Here is an 18,420-nt window from a genome sequence, read left to right on the forward strand (position 1 = left end):
TGCAACCTTAATTCTGGCATTTTCTAGCTTCTGAGTGCTTGACTTTGCAACATTAACAAAGTCCTCCCAACACAGTATGTGTGTGTGTGTGTGTGTGTGTGTAATTTCCCAGGTTTTTAAAAAAAGCAAACTGAAAAATTCCATCATGTGGCATCACAGTGACACCCACACGGGTCATCAGCATGATAGATCCACCACACAGACGTCTGCCACTTCAACCAATGGCGTAAATAATAGCTGTAGTAGGTTGTAATCCTGCATGTGGGCCAGCACTAGACAAGATGGGACACTTTACCAGTTGCTTTTACAGATATTTTTTGACAGCAGAGGAATGGTGAGACTCAGGAATCTTGGATTCTATTCCAGACGCTGGAGAGGTGTTCTCTAGTGGGCATAGACTCTTCTGCCCATTTTCCCCAAGTGTGACCCCTTCTGCCTGGTCTCCTCCAACCTGTGCTTGTCCCAGTCTTGTTTTTCCCCCACCCTGGCTCCTCATTCCAGTCACATTCTCTTATGTAACCAGTCCCAGTCTCCACTCCTCAGGTTTCTCATGCTAGTCCCAATCTCTTTCATACAGCCATTCCCAGGTTCCACTCCCCCCCCAATCTCTCAGCTTCTTGTCCCCAGCTCTTTGCCCAGCAAGTCCCAGTTCCAAGCTCCTCACCCTGTCTGTCTCTCTTCCCCACCCTGGCCTCCAGTTACATCCCACTGTTCACATTCTCCATCCCACTTACTTTCAGTCCCAATCTCCCGCCCTGGGCTCCATGTCCAATCTCAGAGCTCCTCCCCTCCCCCCCAGATCCTAGTCTCTTTGTCCTGTCAATCCCTGTTCTCCCCCTTTGCTCCAGCTCCTAATCAGATCGGTCTCCTCTCCCCTAATTTCCCCTGCCCCACTAGATCTCAGTCCAACTCTCCTTGCCCAGTCAGTACCTGTTTCCCCTCCCATTGAAACTCACTGTCCCAGTTTCCCTCTCCGCAAATCAGCCTCCAGTTCCAACGTGCCCACCCCAAAGGGTCGTTTTCTCAATCTACTCCTCCTCTTGCCTCCTACTGACCTAACTCTTAAGAGTTGAGGATCAATCAGACCCTTAATTATTAAAAATAATTTGTCTATAGAAGATTAGATGTAAGTATTAAAATTGGGAAAAAATTAAAATTAAAGTACTTAAAGCACAGCAGTCACACATCGATAAGATTAACTGCAGAATTTCTAACAAGATTTATGCTTCTCAGTAGTTTAGACTAGCACAAATATTTTAGTAGCAAGAATTGTAAGTATTAACGTTCTAATAAATTCTAATTACAAACATATTCAATTCTTGTAAAGCAGATACTATTATTACAGAAATATCTTAACACAAGCATCCACTGCTAAAATTGTTCACAAATAACTTTTATTCTATAGAACAAGATACTGTGTGTGGTTCTGGTATCACCGAGCAGGCACCATAAAATTAATTAATGCAATATATTTTAACCAAATAACACATTTAAATATTACTGTTAAGATTTTGGTAGTAGTGTTTTAATCAACAAGTGGTTATAATTTGACATGGAACTTACACTGAAAATGGCCTCTCCACCTCTTGAAACATTAAAGGCAAGTTATCTATAAGCCTTCTTGTAATTTGGTAATGGCATCATTGTTGAAGAACAGAACTTCTAGAATTTATACAATTCCTAACAACATCTTCAGTTATTAGATTAATTAACACACAAAAATTAATTACATTTCTTTACTAATTACTAAAAGAAGACTAATTTTTAGAATAGTCTAATCTAGTAACATTTACACTTCTAAAACTGCTGTCCCTTAAAATTCAGATTAACTGAAATCTGATTCCAAAAATTACCAAAGCCTGTTCCAGCACTCCTGCAGAACTCCTTTTGACTGAAAATGGGATTCCTCCAGATCAGTGGTGGGCAACCTGTGGCCCGTGGCCTGTCAGGGTATTCTGCTGGCGGGTCGTGAGACAGTTTGTTTACACGGGTTCGCCGTTTCCGGCCAATGGGAGCTGCGGGAAGCAGTGCAGGGACATGCTTCCTAAGCAAGACAGTTGTATTGGACACAAAAGATATCTGCATATAATTTTAATATTATTTGTTTATGCTTACAAACATGTATCTGCACATGTATTATATAGTCAGATCTGTAACTGTCTGACCTGAGGCCCAAGTTTTGAAGATCACTGAAAATTTACAGCTTAATTTATATGTATAGAAAACCTCTATTTGCATGCATAATCAGGTCATTAGGCTAAGTTACCTGATGTGTGTGCACAAGTTCCCTATTTCAGTTTGAAAACAGGTACACATACAAACTGAAGGCTCTTTGAAAATCTAGCCCTTGATACCTCACTGCTGATATTAGAGGAAGACGCATTTAAAGTATGTTTTTCTTAGATTTACATAATTTCCCAAACAGAAGCATTTAATTGCCATAAATATACTGACTGACCTGTTTAATATTCTTGGACACTGGGCTAGGAACAATACAGTCATCACTGTCAGTTATTATTGATTCCATGGCATCAGTTGCCTGTCTATTATCTTGATCTGTTGGGGGGGGGGGGGAAACAGTTAAATTCTATACTTGTAGTCCATTTGAGATTTGTTGAGAAACCTAGGTGCAGAATATTAGTTTTTCTAATAAATATAGTTTGAGAGAGTTATGCAAATCTTTTATCATTTGCAGACCATGACACAGGCAAATCAATGACTATTAAATGGTCTAGAAAGTCACCTTGTTTTTCTTCTGATCTGCTAAAAACACTAATGGGTATGATGGTGGAAACAGAGATACAATCGTATCAAATCTCCTGTGATAAACAACAGGGTAAACAAAGATTAGTTTAATATAGGAATTAGGGCTGTCAAATTATTTAAAAAATTAATTGCGATTAATCGCAGTTTTAATTGCACAGTTAAACAATAACAGAATACCAATTTACATTTATTATAAATATTTTTGGATGTTTTTCAACATTTTCAAAATATATTGATTTCAATTACAATGCAGAATACAAAATGTAGAGTGTTCACTTCATATTTTTTTTATTACAAATATTTGCACTGCAAAAAAGATAATCTACAAGTTGAAGCATGAAGGGGCACACTAATGTTTAAGCGTATCTGGCATGTAAATACCTTGCAACACTGGCTACAATAGTGCCATGCAAAGACCTGTTCTCACTTTCAGGTGATACTATAAATCAGAAGAAGGGAGCAGCATCTCCCGTAAACATAAACAAACATGTTTCTCTTAGCGATTGGCTGAACAAGAAGTAGGACTCAGTGGACTTGTAGGCTCTTAAGTTTTACATTGTTTTGTTTTTCAGTGCAGTTATATAAAAAAAATAATTCTACATTTGTAAGTTGCACTTTCACAATAAAGAGATTGCACTTGTATGAAATGAATTGAAAAATATTATTTCTTCATCTTTTTTACAGTACAAATATTTGTAATAAAAATAATATAAAGTGAGCACCATACACTTTGTATTCTGTGTTGTAATTGAAATCGATATATTTGAAAATGTAGAAAAAAATCCAAAAATATTTATAATAAATGTATATTGGTATTCTGTTATTATCAGTGCAATTAAAACTGTGATTAATCGTGATTAACTTTTTAAATCAAGTTAATTTGTTTTGATTGAATTGCTTGAGTTAACTGCGATTAATTGACAGCCCCTAAAAGGATATTGATTTAATCTGTGGATTTCCACTGTTTAGATTTCAGCAGCTTGCACATAAATAACTACATTGCAAAATAATTTCTCAGAAACAGGTTAGGGTTGGATTCAGGCAGACACTTCTACAAAGCCTTCAGCTCAGTTTTGCTGGAGTAAAAAAGAATTATAAATAAAATAAAAAGCAAAGGGAGTTAACTCTTGATTTTTGCATTCCTAATGAGAACAGAAGGCCTAACAAGAAGCTATAAACAATTGAATGTAAAAATCTAGTATCCTGTTCCTGCCCTTATTTAGTAGACAAGGACTCAGCTTGATTCCCTGATACTAAGCTTAAAATAAGAGCTAGAATAGGATGACCTGGCTTTTGTAGTCTGTATATAAATCTGCTGCTAACAACTTGAAGTCACAGATGTGATAAAATGTACTGCCCTCTCATTTTCTGAGATGATCTCTGATAATACTGTTATCTGCAGACAAAAGGAGAACACTTTTTAAAATATTCTTTAGAACGTCACTCTTCTGAAGGGAGAATATAAAGACATTTAAAACAGAAGCCAGGTTTCCTTTAATATTTTATGAAACTAGGTCAGATACCAAATGTTTGCATTCAATTACTATATAGCTTCCAGTTGGGCTAAGAATAACACCAACAAACCCACCCAAGTACAGCCATATAATTTCTGTCATGAACCTTCTTATAATGAGATAGCTCCCACTGTTAACAACAAATGCTTAAAATGGAAAGAGTGGTAGCTTTATTAATTAAATAGATTCATTTATAATTTATAAAAATGAAAGTTACCTTCTGGTTCCAATTCCTCAGTTATTTCTGTTTCATCTCCAGAAGTAGCCGAGCTCTGGTCAGCCAATTGACCCTCAGATAGCTGAGAGAGGTCATCTTTTTCCTGCTGAATTTCTCCAGAAGTTTCCTTTACTTTATCATCTGCCACTGTTTCCTGTATAACCTCAAATAAGTAGGTATATTTATAGACATTCTGTGGTATTTATAATACCTACTAGAATAGGAAAAGTTACTGAGACTTAAAACTTGAAGAGTTATGGCTCGTATGCATTATATATGTGACCTATTAGTAACAATATAGCTTAAACAGGACAGAGAGCAATGAAAAGCTCATCAATTATCAACTGCAATAACAAATATCTGACAGAGTAAAAAGGACACATTCATAACCATTTACATTTTCTAAAGATATAATTCATAAAATCTCTTGGCATCTGTCTCTGATGATTTCAAAACATTTAACTTGTATTTTAAACCATTTATTTTTAGAAAAAATATTATTCAGATGGTATTTTTATAACCTTGATTAGCCTTCATGCACTGCATTAGTCTTCATGAACTGCAAATAGCACTAAAAAAGAGCCAGTTTAAAAATTATATGTTTAATGCCTCAAAAATCTAGGATAAGAGAAGCCTTTAGTTTATAATTTATTCTAAAGTTCTCTTTCCCCCCTCTTTCAGATCCACTGAAATCACAGATCATGGTACCTTTTTCAATATGTACTAAATCAGGGATATTACACCCACCAATTCTGCTGGAGTAAGTTTTATCTGCTCTATAGGGAGCCCAGTAAAGTTTGTTACCAGATCATTTTCTTTCTGGGTCTGATTTCTCTCCCAAGTCAGACATTTGAGCTTCACCTGTCCTCCTACAATATTGGAGGCATGGGGCTCCAAGGCTTCCCATAACCATTCTATTCTTGGGCCAGGTGAGTCCCTCCACTCTAGACCACTGCAGCCTAACAAATGAACTTTAAGAAGCCACTGAGGACTCTTCCACCAATTGAACAATTCTCTTCTGGTATGAAGCTGGCTTTAGGCCCTCCATTGGCACAGGAGACACGTCCGAGCTCGGACACTGTGTGATCCAGACAATCCTTGGCCAGTGGAGCATTCTTTATGAAAAACAGTGGCAGTGGCAGAGCTCCCTTTTTGCAGCTCACGAGATGATCTCCTAACAGATGGAACTCCTTGTAGTCTTTGGCTCATTCTATTTGGCCTGCTCTGCCTTGAAGGGAGAAGGAGGAACAAACAGAAAGAGTGCAGCCAGGAAAACCAAACCCCTTTAAATGTGTTCTCCTGAGGTGAATAGGAGGAATTAGCTTGCTTATTTGCCCTCAAAATAAGCTTTAAACAGAGGAGTATGAACGTAAAATCAGGAGCACTGAACCACTGTTCTGTTAGCTCACCAGACTGATAATCTGTCAGGAGCACTGTTTCTGCCAAGTTTCTGCTGCAGCCACTGCTGGCAGTAAGAGAGGTGTAATCTAAATGTCTTAGATTGGGAAGGAAGGCCAGGTGCCAGAAATGAATATCCTTGCACAGGTTTCCAAAACGATTTAATTATCCTTATTTTCCTCTGGGGAACAGAGAAAGGTAAAGTCTCCAGTTTAGTGAAATGGCAAATGTGACTTCACTAGTGTAATACACTGGACAGGTGAACCAAAAGGTGGTTATCCATCATTTCAAGAGATAAAAAAAGAAAAGAAAGGGTAGGTTTAAAATAAATTATGTATTTAATACTTTTCTTACCCTTGGTATTTTACATATTCAGCATATATTCCACAGTTGGTGGAATTTTTTTGCAGTTTTCTAGTGATCATCTTTAAAGGGAGGGAGGAGATGCATTTAATTCAAGTGTTAAAAGCATAACTTTTATTATGCTTTTAACACTTGAATTAAATGCATCTCCTCCCTGCCTTTAAAGATGATCACTAGAAAACTGCAAAAAATTATTAGGAATATTACTAGCTTAGTAGTGGTTGAGAGGAAATAATGTCAGTCACTGAATCACCTATATTTCAATGCATTTAATGAAATTTCCTCCATCCAAATACTGATCCAGGCTTAGCCTGTTAAATGTATTTTTTTCCCCTTTCTATTTCCTCTGCATGTACAGTTGGAAGGCTACATACCATGTAAAGAAGCAGTAAGTCGGACAGCAGCCCATAATGGGAGCACTATGCACGTTCCTTCCATGAACTCTAATCCTTTTTGGCACTGTACTTTCGATTCTTTAATATACAACATGACATGTCTTGTATGCCTGTATAAAACCATTTACTAAAACATTCATTTGACCTGCCTGACAAATCAAGTAATTTTTTTCTCTTAGATTCTTATCTTGGATTTCCTAGTTACTTAGCAGTTGATGAACACACAGCACTTGGATGATAATGTTGATACCAAGTTCATTCCTGACCACTTAGTCAATTTCTTTACTATAGTTATTCATCAAGAGAACCAATTAAAATTCTAATTACCAAACAATTAGGATATCACTGTATTACAGTTTTACTCTTAGCGCATGACTAAACAAATCTGATATTGAATTTTCTGCTACAGCTATCAACATATCAACAGAATTCAAGCGCAAATTGGTATATGACATCATAAAACTTGAACCACCTCATACCTCTGGAACATTTGAAACAGTGGGTGTATCAGCCTTAATTTTCTGTGAAATTTCTTCATTGTCTTCATCAGCAATAGGGCTCTAAGGTATTGGTACACAATAAGGAGACATATTTAACTGATATTGCAAAATTAGCACATAAAAGGTAGACTCTCAGCCCAGCTTTCAAACGAGCCTCCTTTTTGCAGCTGCAATTATTTGTATTGTCAAAATGGTCACATGAATATCTAGGAACCTGAGTGCATCATAACCAGACAAAGTACATAGACTACTAAGGTTTACATTTATTTCTAACCCATTTGTGTTTCTGATTTTCTTACACTAGTACAATGCTGCAATGTCTGGGCTATAATCCATACAAAAAGCTGTTTTGATTCTTTTTATTTAATTAATGGAAACTTCTACTAATATTACTTTTGCTAGCAATTTAGGTCATTTGGACAGCAAAGCTGGACCTTTCAAAGAATGGAGTTGAGCACCTAAATCCTACTGAATTTCAATAGGGTTTGGGCACCTAACTCCCTTTAAAAATCCCAACCGTATGCATCAAATTATACCTGAAAATCAGGTATACAGACTCCAAATGGCAAAAAATGTGTATTCAAATATTTGTGGGGACAAATTAGGAAGGGGTGGGGGAATGGCCCTTGTGAATAAATTTGGTCCCAAAATATGTTTATATTACTTATATATGTCTAATGTGACTAAAGTTACATTTAAGTGGAAGCCTTACATATTTCATATAAACACACACACTTCCTACTTTCATTTTTCAGATTCAGGCTTTTGAAAAAGTTTGATTCAATCAGTGCTGAATTTGATTTTCTATGGTGAACTTACAATAGACTGACTTAGTTTGTACTTATGCTCTTTGGTATTTATTACTGTTCAAAACAAAGTTTACTCTGACTAAAATTTAACTGACAGTAGGAAGAGTTGTAGATCAGCACTGATACTATGTTTTTAATATGATTAATTAAGGTTATCAAATGCATTTAGGAACAGAAGAAAGTAACTGTATATAGCCCAAATATAATTAATACACCATATTAACAAATAATAAACTACACTTAACACTCATCTCAGGACATTTTACAACTGATGTTAGAGACTCCATTTTAGTTAACTGGCTTCAGCTGATTAAAATAGTAATTATTGGTACTATAATTTGTTTAAATTATTGCATGAGTACATTTTCAATACATAAACTCTTAAGAAAATACTTAAACCTCACTGGAATCTGTAGTATGCTGACATCCATAAAAGACACTTTCTTGTCTGCTAGAGCAGTACGCTGTCTTGGTTTGGGCTTTGGTGCCTAGGATAAATCAATATAATTAAAAAAGGTGTTTGCCACAATGTGGTACTGGTCCTTTAAGAATAAAGAGGCCAAAGCACCCATGACTCATAAGTTGCTTCCTAATTAGCACCTGGACCACAGAAACGGGGAAGAAACAGAGAGTGGAGGAGTCAGTCAGGAAAAGGGCAGGTGAGAGTTGCCTGGGAGAGCTTCCAGACACCACGAAACTTCAGTAGGTCCCTGGAGAAAGCTGTAGGTGGTTACTAGAGGAAGGCTGAAAGCAGGAGAACAGCAAGAGGGACTTGCTGGCTGACCACTCCAGCCACACAGTAAGTGCCAAAAGCCTGGAGAGAGCTGAAAGCCAAAGACGCAGGCATGCCTGTTCTGCCACAGCCTACTACCTCATAATTCAGCTTCTGAGTGTCTTTTTTCCTCTCATGCTCTCCTGATGTCTGTATTTTCGTCAGTTCCTTTTCTGGGAACTTCTAGGTGACACGTAGAAACACAGTGGAAGCTAGCAATGTTTGGAAAATTAATGAACAAGACTGAAATATTTCCCTGTAAAATCTGATTGAGGATTTGGAATTTACTTATTTTAAAAACAAAAAGGTAAATAATTTAAAATGTCTACAAAATGGTTATATCTAAAGAGGTTAGTGTTTGCTTTGTCTCTCCTATACAATTGTCTATGTGTACAGAAGACTTTTAAAAGCTTCAAAAGTGACATCATGGAGGCTTTTTCTTCCAGCAGAAATCCAACTGGTGGTTGTATGAAGTATTTCTACTAGTCTCTATTAAATGCACTGTATTGTAGGGATTAAACCTACTTGGCAAGGTTGGACAGAATGACCTACTGTAATAGATCTTTTCTATCTCAAACTTCTTTGAATTTGTTAGATTACTTACTGTCATTGATGAAGTAAAAGAAGGGGTCAGGGTTAGAGTCGGCACTTCCTCCTTCACAGGTAATTTAGTTGCCATCGATTTTTCATTTTGGATGTAACTCACTAGGTCTGCTGCCACTGCTGATCCACTTGGAGGTAGATAGGCAAACCTCCATTTTAGTTCAACGTTGATGGTGCCAGCAGAATGTCCTTCAGAATCTGTTAGTTCAAATGTACCTGAAAGGAGAGTGCAAAACCCATCTAGCTATATAGTTATCATGCCAAGTGAAACAGCATGTAATGCAAAAATTATAGAGGAACAGCATTCAGTTTCTTGAGCTCCCTTGAGAACCACATCCAAGACAGGCTTTAGAATATTAATTCCAAGCAAAAGGATGCCTCCTGTAATTTCAAGTCTCACATGGAGAGTATTTTAAAGCAAAGGATTTTGAGGGAAGGCCATAATTACAAGAGGGAAAAAAGTAGTGCAAAGCAGGCAAAGTGTAGTGTAGTGTAGGTGCCACTCTTTCCTCGTAGGGCAGGGGTTCTCAAACACAACATAGCGATAAAATTTCTTATCCATGTGAGGCTGTTCCTAGTGTTTCCCTCTAGGTCAGGGGCTCTCAAACAGGAGGTCGGGACGCCTCAGGGGGTCGCGAGGTTATTACATGGGGGTCGTGAGCTGTCAGCCTCTACCCCAAACCCCGCTTTGCCTCCAGCATTTATAATGGTGTTAAATATATTAAAAAGTGTGTTCAATTTATAAGGGGGGGGGTCGCACTCAGAGGCTTGCTATGTGAAAGGTGTCGCCAGTAAAAAAGTTTGAGGGCTACTGTCATAGGGAGTTACTTTGGAGAAGGAAATTTCAGTTCATGACATCGTAAAAGAATGCCTATTGTTGAGGTTCCCTTAGCGAATTTGTTCAGGATTGATTGGTCACATCCACAGGATACCTTAGAATGGGAGCCCAACAAATCAAGCCTATCAATGGTGGCATCCAAATGCATACAGGTTGGAGGCCCCTGTCAACAAGGATAATTCAGTGTTTATGTACTAAAACGCTTCATGTTTATTCCTTCCTTCAGGATCACGATTGGGCAAAGGAATTGGTGACAGATGAGTGTGCATAATATTGTGCATTTGGCCCACAGGTTCACCTACTGGGTCTCAATAATGAAGCATTCCTGAGTCAGCATGGATGGAAGGGCAATCTACAGGGAGCAAAGGAATGGATCAAAGAGGGGGAATACTTCTGGACCAGCTGATACCCCTTGTATCCCCTTGCCTGGTAACAGGCACTGGATGTGACTATTTTTCACTTCAGTAAAAATGATTTAGGAATGTGTGGGAGAATCAACTTGATGATCAGAGCTAAATGGGATTTGGGGCAGATCCAGAATTTTTTCCTGGGAGTGATGATTATTTGGTCTGAACTGATGCAACAGAGAGTATAGAAGGAAGACATAAAGCCTCCATGCGTTGCAAAGGCTAAAGCAGTGGTTCTCAACCTTTCCAGACTGTATCCCTTTCAGGAGTCGGTTTGTCTTGCATACCCCCAAGTTTCACCTCACTTAAAAATTACTTGCTTACAAAATCAGACATAAAAAATACAAGTGTCATCACACACTATTACTGAAAAATTGTTTACTTTCTCATTTTGTCTGTATGTAATTTCAGTTTATACTGGTTTCACCAGTGCTTTTTATACAGCCTGTTGTAAAACTAGGCAAATATCTAGATGAGTTGATCTACCCCCTGGAAGACCTCGGTGTACCCCGAGGGGTACATATACCCCTGGATGAGAACCACTGGGCTAGAGAGTACATGAATAGGGATGTGGCTAAATTCATATGTGACCAAGAGGGATTGGTAATTACTCATCTGGACTTATTTAACTGGGCACCCAGGGAGGATGGGGTATACCTAACTAATTGGGCAACAGATATACTTTTGTTTGATATTAAGGAAGAAATCAGTAAATATCTGGGAACCTTGAAGTGTGTGGGGGGAGGGGGGGGAGGGTGGAGGAAGAAGAGGAAACAGCCAAAGGCAGGTACTTCTTGTGGAAGGGATACAATTGTCAGATAAAATGGATTGAAAAAGGGTGTGAAGGAAAGCATCTCTTAAAGGATCTGAGGAAGCAGGGGTTCAGAGCGCCTATGTCTGGTACAGCGGGGAGCCAACACCCTCCTTTTATAGCCCTCTTAGCCCTCATATAAATGGAGGGCCAAGGGGTTCCTGCCATGAGATGGCTGGGACCAGATAAGGGATGGTGGAAATAATTAAGGAAAGGATGACAACCTGCCCTATACAATTTATTGCTGGGTACTGTTAGATATTTTAAGTGAATAAAGTTGTGGCCTAATTAAACCTCATCCAACTCCACCCATGTTTCTTCCATCGTGGCTGGACAATGGATTTACATGCACTACGGCTACCTTGTAGGTTTTTCAGGCCTTAGGAGAACAGGTTCTCTCAGATACCATATTCTGTGTCCTTACTGTAATATTTCAAAATAGCTTTATCTAAAACAATTTATTCAGAGTCTACTAAAGGCTGATTTTTGTTTTAAACAATTTATACTGAGGGTTTTAAATATCTGTGGAGTTGCCAGAAACTTGCCCAATCCTGAAATCGAGATTGGCAAAGCAAAAAGAGGTTCCTCACCTTGTGCAGTAACTGTGGTTCTTCTTCAAGTAATGTCCTTATGGGTGCTCCACTCTAGATGACTTTACGGAAGTACCCCTGATGGAGGGGTGAGACTTCAGAGTTGAGTGCAATACTGACCATAGTACAGTCGAGCCAAATATAGCATCAGATGCCTAGTCACAGGTGCTGCATAATGCTCAGCAAATGTATAAGCAGATGCCCAAGTCGCTGCTCCGCATATTTCTGTGATCGGAACATTATTGAAGGCGGCTATGGAAGTTGACAGAGATCTTGTAGAGCGAACTCAAGCTCCAGAAGGAGGTTCAAGATCATATGCACAATAGCAGTAGTTAATGCAGTTCAATATCCATCTAGGGAGTCTTTGCTTAGAGACCGAGCATCCTTTATATCTGTCTGCGATGGAGAGGAATAGTCTTGGAGATTTTCTGAAATGTTTGGTCCTTTCCAAATAGAAGTTTAATGTCCGCTTAACGTCGAATGTGTGTAGTGTTGCTTCCCTTTTATCTTGGTGAGGTTCGGGATAGAAGACTGGGAGGTGGATCAGCTGATTTATGTGGAAGGCTGAAGGTATTTTTGGTAGGAATTTGGGGTGTGATTGTAATGTGACCTTGTCTTTGAAGAAAATTGTAAAGGGCGGGGGTATGCTATTTGGGCCCCTATTTCTCCCACTCTCCGAGCAGACGTTATGGCCACTAGGAATGCAGTTTTCATAGAGAGGTGCAGAAGTGAACAACTGGCCATAGGCTCAAAGGGAGATCTTGTAAGACAAGGTTAAGGTCCCATGCTGGTGTAGAATCTCTGATTTGAGAGTAAAAATTACTCATACCTTTAAGAAATCTTTTTGTTGTAGCATGAGCGAACACAGAATGACCATCTATCTTCTGATGGAAGGCGGTGATGGCAGCAAGATGTACCTTCACCAAGATTAAAGATAGCCCTGATTTCTTTAATTCTAAGATGTGGTCTAGCACAACTGGTAAAGGAGAGGATGTAGAGCTTGTGACACTATGCCCCATATTCTTCATAGATATAGTGTTATGATATGAATATGGCATAACTACAACATGTTTTATGCAAGATGGGTCATGTGAGATATCATTGGAAAGGTTATGATTATCCTATTTGTATGCATCAATTCTGTATCAGGAAGCTAGGAATATTGACTATGTATCAATTGCAAAAGTGTTTGCACCTGGTGAACGCCCACCAGACAAAATGCAATCAATCTGGCTGGTTAGTCAATAAGCCATTAGGAAGGACAATAGGATTTTGAAGATGCTGATCTCCCACCTTCCTGAGAAGCTTCCTGGGATGCTGCTTTGACACTGCAGGGTCATGTGATCATGTCACCTGGTACTGGACACCATCTTGGAACTGCTAGTATTTTTACACTAGGAGGGGCTGGGGATCAAACTGGGAAACAAAGGATTCACGCCATATGTAAATTCTATTTAAGGCTGGGAGTGAGTTAATCAGGGTCGGTTCTTCACTGAATCCTGGCCCAAGATGACTGCTAAAAACACCTAAGACTGAACTGGGGCAAAACTGGACCCAGGCTAGAAGGTGTCTGGCCTGTGAACTGAATAATCTGGAATTCTATGCTGCAAGCAAAAGAAGTTTGTTTTCAAGAATCTCCGCAACCTACTTAAAACAACGTTTAGGATGAGAAATTACTACTTGTATCCAGTTCCTTTAGTGTATTAAGTTTAGTTTCCGTGTTTGCTTTATTTGCTCAGTGATCTACTTTGATCTGTTTTCTATCCCTTATAATCACTTAAAATCTATCCTTTGTAGTTAAACAAACTTGTTTTGTTTTCTAAAACCCAGTTTGTGCAATTTATAACTGGGTGTGGAGGGGGAAGCAAAAAGCTGTGCATATCTATCCTCCACATTGAGGGAGGGAGCAAATTTCATGAGCTTATGCTGTACAGTTTTCTGTGCAGCGCAAGACAATACAATTTTGGATTTACACTCCAGAGGAGATGTGCACTTGAGTACTGGGCAATCCCCAAGCTGAGTCTTCCCACACAGAGCTGATCTCAGTATCTGTGTCTTTCTGCAGCTGGGCATGTCCCTATCTGTATGTGTGTGTGATAGAGAAGGCTTGAGGGTCTGGCTCAGCAGGACAGGGTGAGGGAACTCAGGCTGGTGGAATGAGCAGGCTCAGTGGGACCCCAGTATATCAGATGGCAGCCTGGAGTCGGGGGTAACCCGTCACAGAGGTAAGTTGTCTTGCATCACACCACAGTTGGACTCTCTTCCATTTTTGAATGTATGTGTGATGAGCAGTTATTTTCCTGCTATGTAACAGTATCTCTTTCACATCCTCAGAGTAGTTCATTTCTAAGCTTTGGAACCATCAAGGAGCTATGCTTTGGGTCAGAGAACTTGTAGATTGGGATGATGGATCTGGCCCACATCATGAGAAAGGAGATGAGGAACCCGGTGGAGAGTGGTTGGCAGAAAAACCACCGAGAAAGGTATGGGAACCATGTCTGTCTTGGCCACGTTGGAGCTATAAAATAACCCTAGCCCTTTCTCTCTTCATCTTGAATGTGACCCTGGATATTAGCGGAATTGGTGGAAAAGCATATAATAGATGCCTGTTCCATCTGAGGAGAAAAGCATCTCGGAGAGAATGGTGACCCAGGCCTGCCCTGGAGCAGAATTGGGAGAATTTCTTGATCTTGGCTGTGACGAATAGGTATATATTTAGAATTCCCCAACGTCTGAATACGTTGCGAAGGATGGTGGTGTCTATTTCCCATTCATGCTCTTGGGGAAATTTTTTGCTGAGAATATCCGCTGTAGCACTCTGTATGCCCCGAAGGTAGGTTGCTGAGATGTTGATGTGGTGACAAATGCATCAGTTCCATAGTTTCACTGCCTTAGCACACAGTGAAGGCGATCTTGCTCCATCCTGGTGATTTATGCAGAACATACATGCAATGCTGTCTGTCATAATCTTTACATATTTGCTTGTGATCAGTGGTAGGAAGTGTGAGCAGATGTTCCTGACTCCTGTAAGCTCTAATAAGTTGATATGCAGTGTGGATTCGAGAGGGAACCACTTGCTCTGAATGGTGTGTGAATTCCAGCTGTTACAGTGGGGTGAAAGTGGACTTTTGGGTGTTTAGTTGTAGTCCCAGCTGCAGGAATAGATCTGTTGTCTTTTGTGTGTCGGTGAAGGAATGTGCTTTGAGCAGGCAATCGTCTAGATATAGAAATATCATGAAGTCTTGTTTGCGAAGGTGTGCCGCTACCACAGAAAGCGCCTTTGAGAAAACCCTAGGCATAGATGATAGACTGAATGGGAGTACCTTGTATTGGAAGTGATCTAGATCCAGAGTGAATCTTAAGAATCTACTGTGGGATGGGTGGATCGTGATATGAAAGTAAGCATCTTGTATGTCGAGGGCCGAGAACCAGTCCCTCTGGTCCAGAGATGGGATTACTACTGCCAAGGTAAACATCTTGAAGCGTTGTATTTTTACAAACTTGTTGAGTGCCCTTGGATCCATTCTTTTTCTGTATCAGGAAGTATTTGGAATAGAAACCCTTCCCTGTGTGTTGGGAGGGACCTGATTCTATAGCACCTAATTTTCGGAGGTGGTTTGTTTCACGTAAAAGGTGCTCATGATAAAGGTCCCTGAAGAGGGATGGGGGGAGGGGGGAAGAGGTGTGGAGGGAGGTAAAGTAGATTGAATATCCCTTAGAGATGATCTCTAATACCCACTTGTCTATGTATCAGAGGGGTAGCCGTGTTAGTCTATATCCACAAAAACAATGAGGAGCCTGGTGGCACCTTAAAGACTAACAGATTTATTTGGGAATAAGCTTTGTGGGTAAAAAACTCCACTTCTTCAGATGTATGGAGTGAAAATTACAGATGCAGGCATAAATATACTGACACATGAAGAGAAGGGAGTTACCTAACAAGTGGAGAACCAGTGTTAACAAGGCCAATTCAGTCAGGGTGGATGTGGTCCACTCCCAATAATTGATGAGGAGGTGTCAATACCAAGAGAGGGAAAATTGCTTTTGTAGTGAGCCAGCTGCTCCCAGTCCCTATTCAAGCCCAAATTGATGGTGTTAAATTTGCAAATGAATTGTAGCTCTGCAGTTTCTCTTTGAAGCCTATTTTTGAAGTTTTTTTCTTGAAGGATGGCTACTTTTAAATCTGTTACTGAATGTCCAGGGAGATTGAAGTGTTCTCCTACTGGCTTTTGTATGTTACCATTCCTGATGTCTGATTTGTGTCCATTTATTCTTTACGTAGAGACTGTCTGGTTTGGCCAATGTACATGGCAGAGGGGCACTGCTGGCACATGATGGCATATATCACATTAGTAGAGATACAGGTGAATGAGCCCGATGGTGTGGCTGATGTGGTTGGGTCCTCTGATGGTGTCGCTAGAGTACATATGGAGACAGAGAAGGCAACAGGGTTTGTTACAGGGACTGGTTCCTGGGTTAGTGTTTCTGTGGTGTGGTGTGTAGTTGCTGGTGAGTATTTGCTTCAGGTTGGGGGGCTGTCTGTAAGCGAGGACTGGCCTGCCTTCCAAGGTCTGTGAGAGTGATGGATTGTTTTCCATGATAGGTTGTAGATTGTTGATGATGTGCTGGAGAGGTTTTAGCTGGGGGCTGTACATGATGGCCAGTTGTGTTCTGTTATTTTCCTTATTGGGCCTGTCCTCTAGTAGGTGACTTCTGGGTACCCGTCTCATTCTGTCAATCTGTTTCCTCACTTCCCCAGGTGGGTATTGTAGTTTTAAGAACGCTTGATAAAGATCTTGTAGGTGTTTGTCTCTGTCTCAGGGATTGGAGCAACTGCGAGTGTATTTTAGGACTTGGCTGTAGACAATGGAATGTGTGATGTGTCCTGAATGGAAGCTGGAGGCATGTAGGTAAGTATAGCGGTCAGTAGGTTTCTGGTATAGGATGGTGTTTATGTGACCATCACTTATTTGCACTGTCGTGTCCAGGAAGTGGATCTCTTGTGTGGACTGGTCCAGGCTGAGGTTGATGGTGGGGTGGAAATTGTTGAAATCCAGGTGGAATTCTTCAAGGGCTTCCTTCCCGTGGGTCCATATGATGAAGATGTCATCAATGTAGCGCAAGTAGAGGAGGGGCGCTAGGGGACGAGAGCTGAGGAAGCGTTGTTCTAAGTCAGCCATTAAAAAGTTGGCATACTGTGGGGCCGTGCGGGTACCCACAGCAGTGCCACTGACTTGAAGGAATAAGTTGTTCTCAAATCTCAAATGGTTGTGGGTGAGGACAAAGTCACAAATCTCAGTCACCAGGAGTGCCGTGGCCGCATCAGGGATACTGTTCCTGACATCTTGTAGTCCATCCTCATGTGGAATATTGGTGTAAAGAGCTTCTACATCCATGGTAACCAGGATGGTGTTTTCAGGAAGATCACCAATGCATTGTAGTTTTCGCAGGAAGTTGGTGATGTCTCAAAGATAGCTAGGAGTGCTGGTAGTGTAGGATCTGAGGAGAGAGTCCAAATAGCCGGATAACCCTGCTTTAAGAGTGCCAATGCCTGAGGTGATGGGGCGTCCAGGATTTCCAGGTTTATGGATCTTGGGTAGCAGATAGAATACCCCTGGTCGGGGCTCTAGGGGTGTCTCTGTGTAAATTTGTTCCTGTGTTATAGCAGGGAATTTCTTGAGCAGATGGCGTAATTTCTTTTGGTACTCCTCAGTGGGATCGGAGGGTAGTGGCCTGTAGAATGTGGCGTTGGAGAGCACCCTCCTGTTCATAATCCGACCTATTCATGACTACTACAGCACCTCCTTTGTCAGCCCCTTTGATTATAATGTCAGTGTTGTTTCTGAGGCTGTGGATGGTGTTGCATTCTGTACGGCTGAGGTTATGAGGCAAGTGATGGTGTTTGTTCACAATTTCAGCCTGTGCACGTCTGCAGAAGCACTCTATGTAGACATCTGTCTATGGTTATGGTTATACGCTCCCAGCTTTGACTAAAAGGACTAAGGCAAATGTGGAGATGTTCGAGTTGTTGTAGCAAATGAAATTGGGGGCAGTAATGTGGGGCCTCAATGTTGTCTGGATGTAGAAGGTTGTGATGTCGATGATTGTGGGGTAATCTCTGTTTTTGCATTCTTTGTCTCTTATTTTGGGGTTCATAATGCCTCTGGGGAGGAAGAAAGTGAGCCAGCAGGGATCTCTGTTTTGTCTGATACTTACTATATCTCCTTGTTTGGTCAGGAGTGTAAATACCCAGAGAATGTAATGTGGCCCTAGAATCTTTCAATGTGTGGAGGGATTAGTCCATTCTTTATGCAAATAATTTTGATCCTTCAAATGGGAGGTACCCTACCATGTCTTGTAAAAGCCAGAGAGGTGAAGCGAAGAAACTCTCCTCATGACCACTGCTATCGAGATGGAACAAGTAGCTGTATCAGCAG

The 18,420-nt window shown here is 40.3% G+C and overlaps 1 protein-coding gene across 1 annotated transcript in view; it reads right to left on the reverse strand.

Annotated features, from left to right (window-relative positions):
* The window catches only part of RPGRIP1L (RPGRIP1 like), a 125,524-nt gene that overhangs the window by 36,789 nt on the left and 70,315 nt on the right, over positions 1 to 18,420 (reverse strand). The window contains exons 18-22 of the mRNA XM_065416580.1: positions 9,339 to 9,553; positions 8,367 to 8,450; positions 7,133 to 7,213; positions 4,498 to 4,660; positions 2,459 to 2,556 (exon numbers count right to left, since the gene is read on the reverse strand). Coding sequence (XP_065272652.1) covers positions 2,459 to 2,556; positions 4,498 to 4,660; positions 7,133 to 7,213; positions 8,367 to 8,450; positions 9,339 to 9,553 — 641 coding nt within the window. The remainder of the gene's footprint in view (positions 1 to 2,458; positions 2,557 to 4,497; positions 4,661 to 7,132; positions 7,214 to 8,366; positions 8,451 to 9,338; positions 9,554 to 18,420) is intronic.

This window comes from Emys orbicularis, chromosome 14 (genome assembly GCF_028017835.1).
Source record: "Emys orbicularis isolate rEmyOrb1 chromosome 14, rEmyOrb1.hap1, whole genome shotgun sequence".
Lineage (NCBI taxonomy): Eukaryota > Metazoa > Chordata > Testudines > Emydidae > Emys > Emys orbicularis.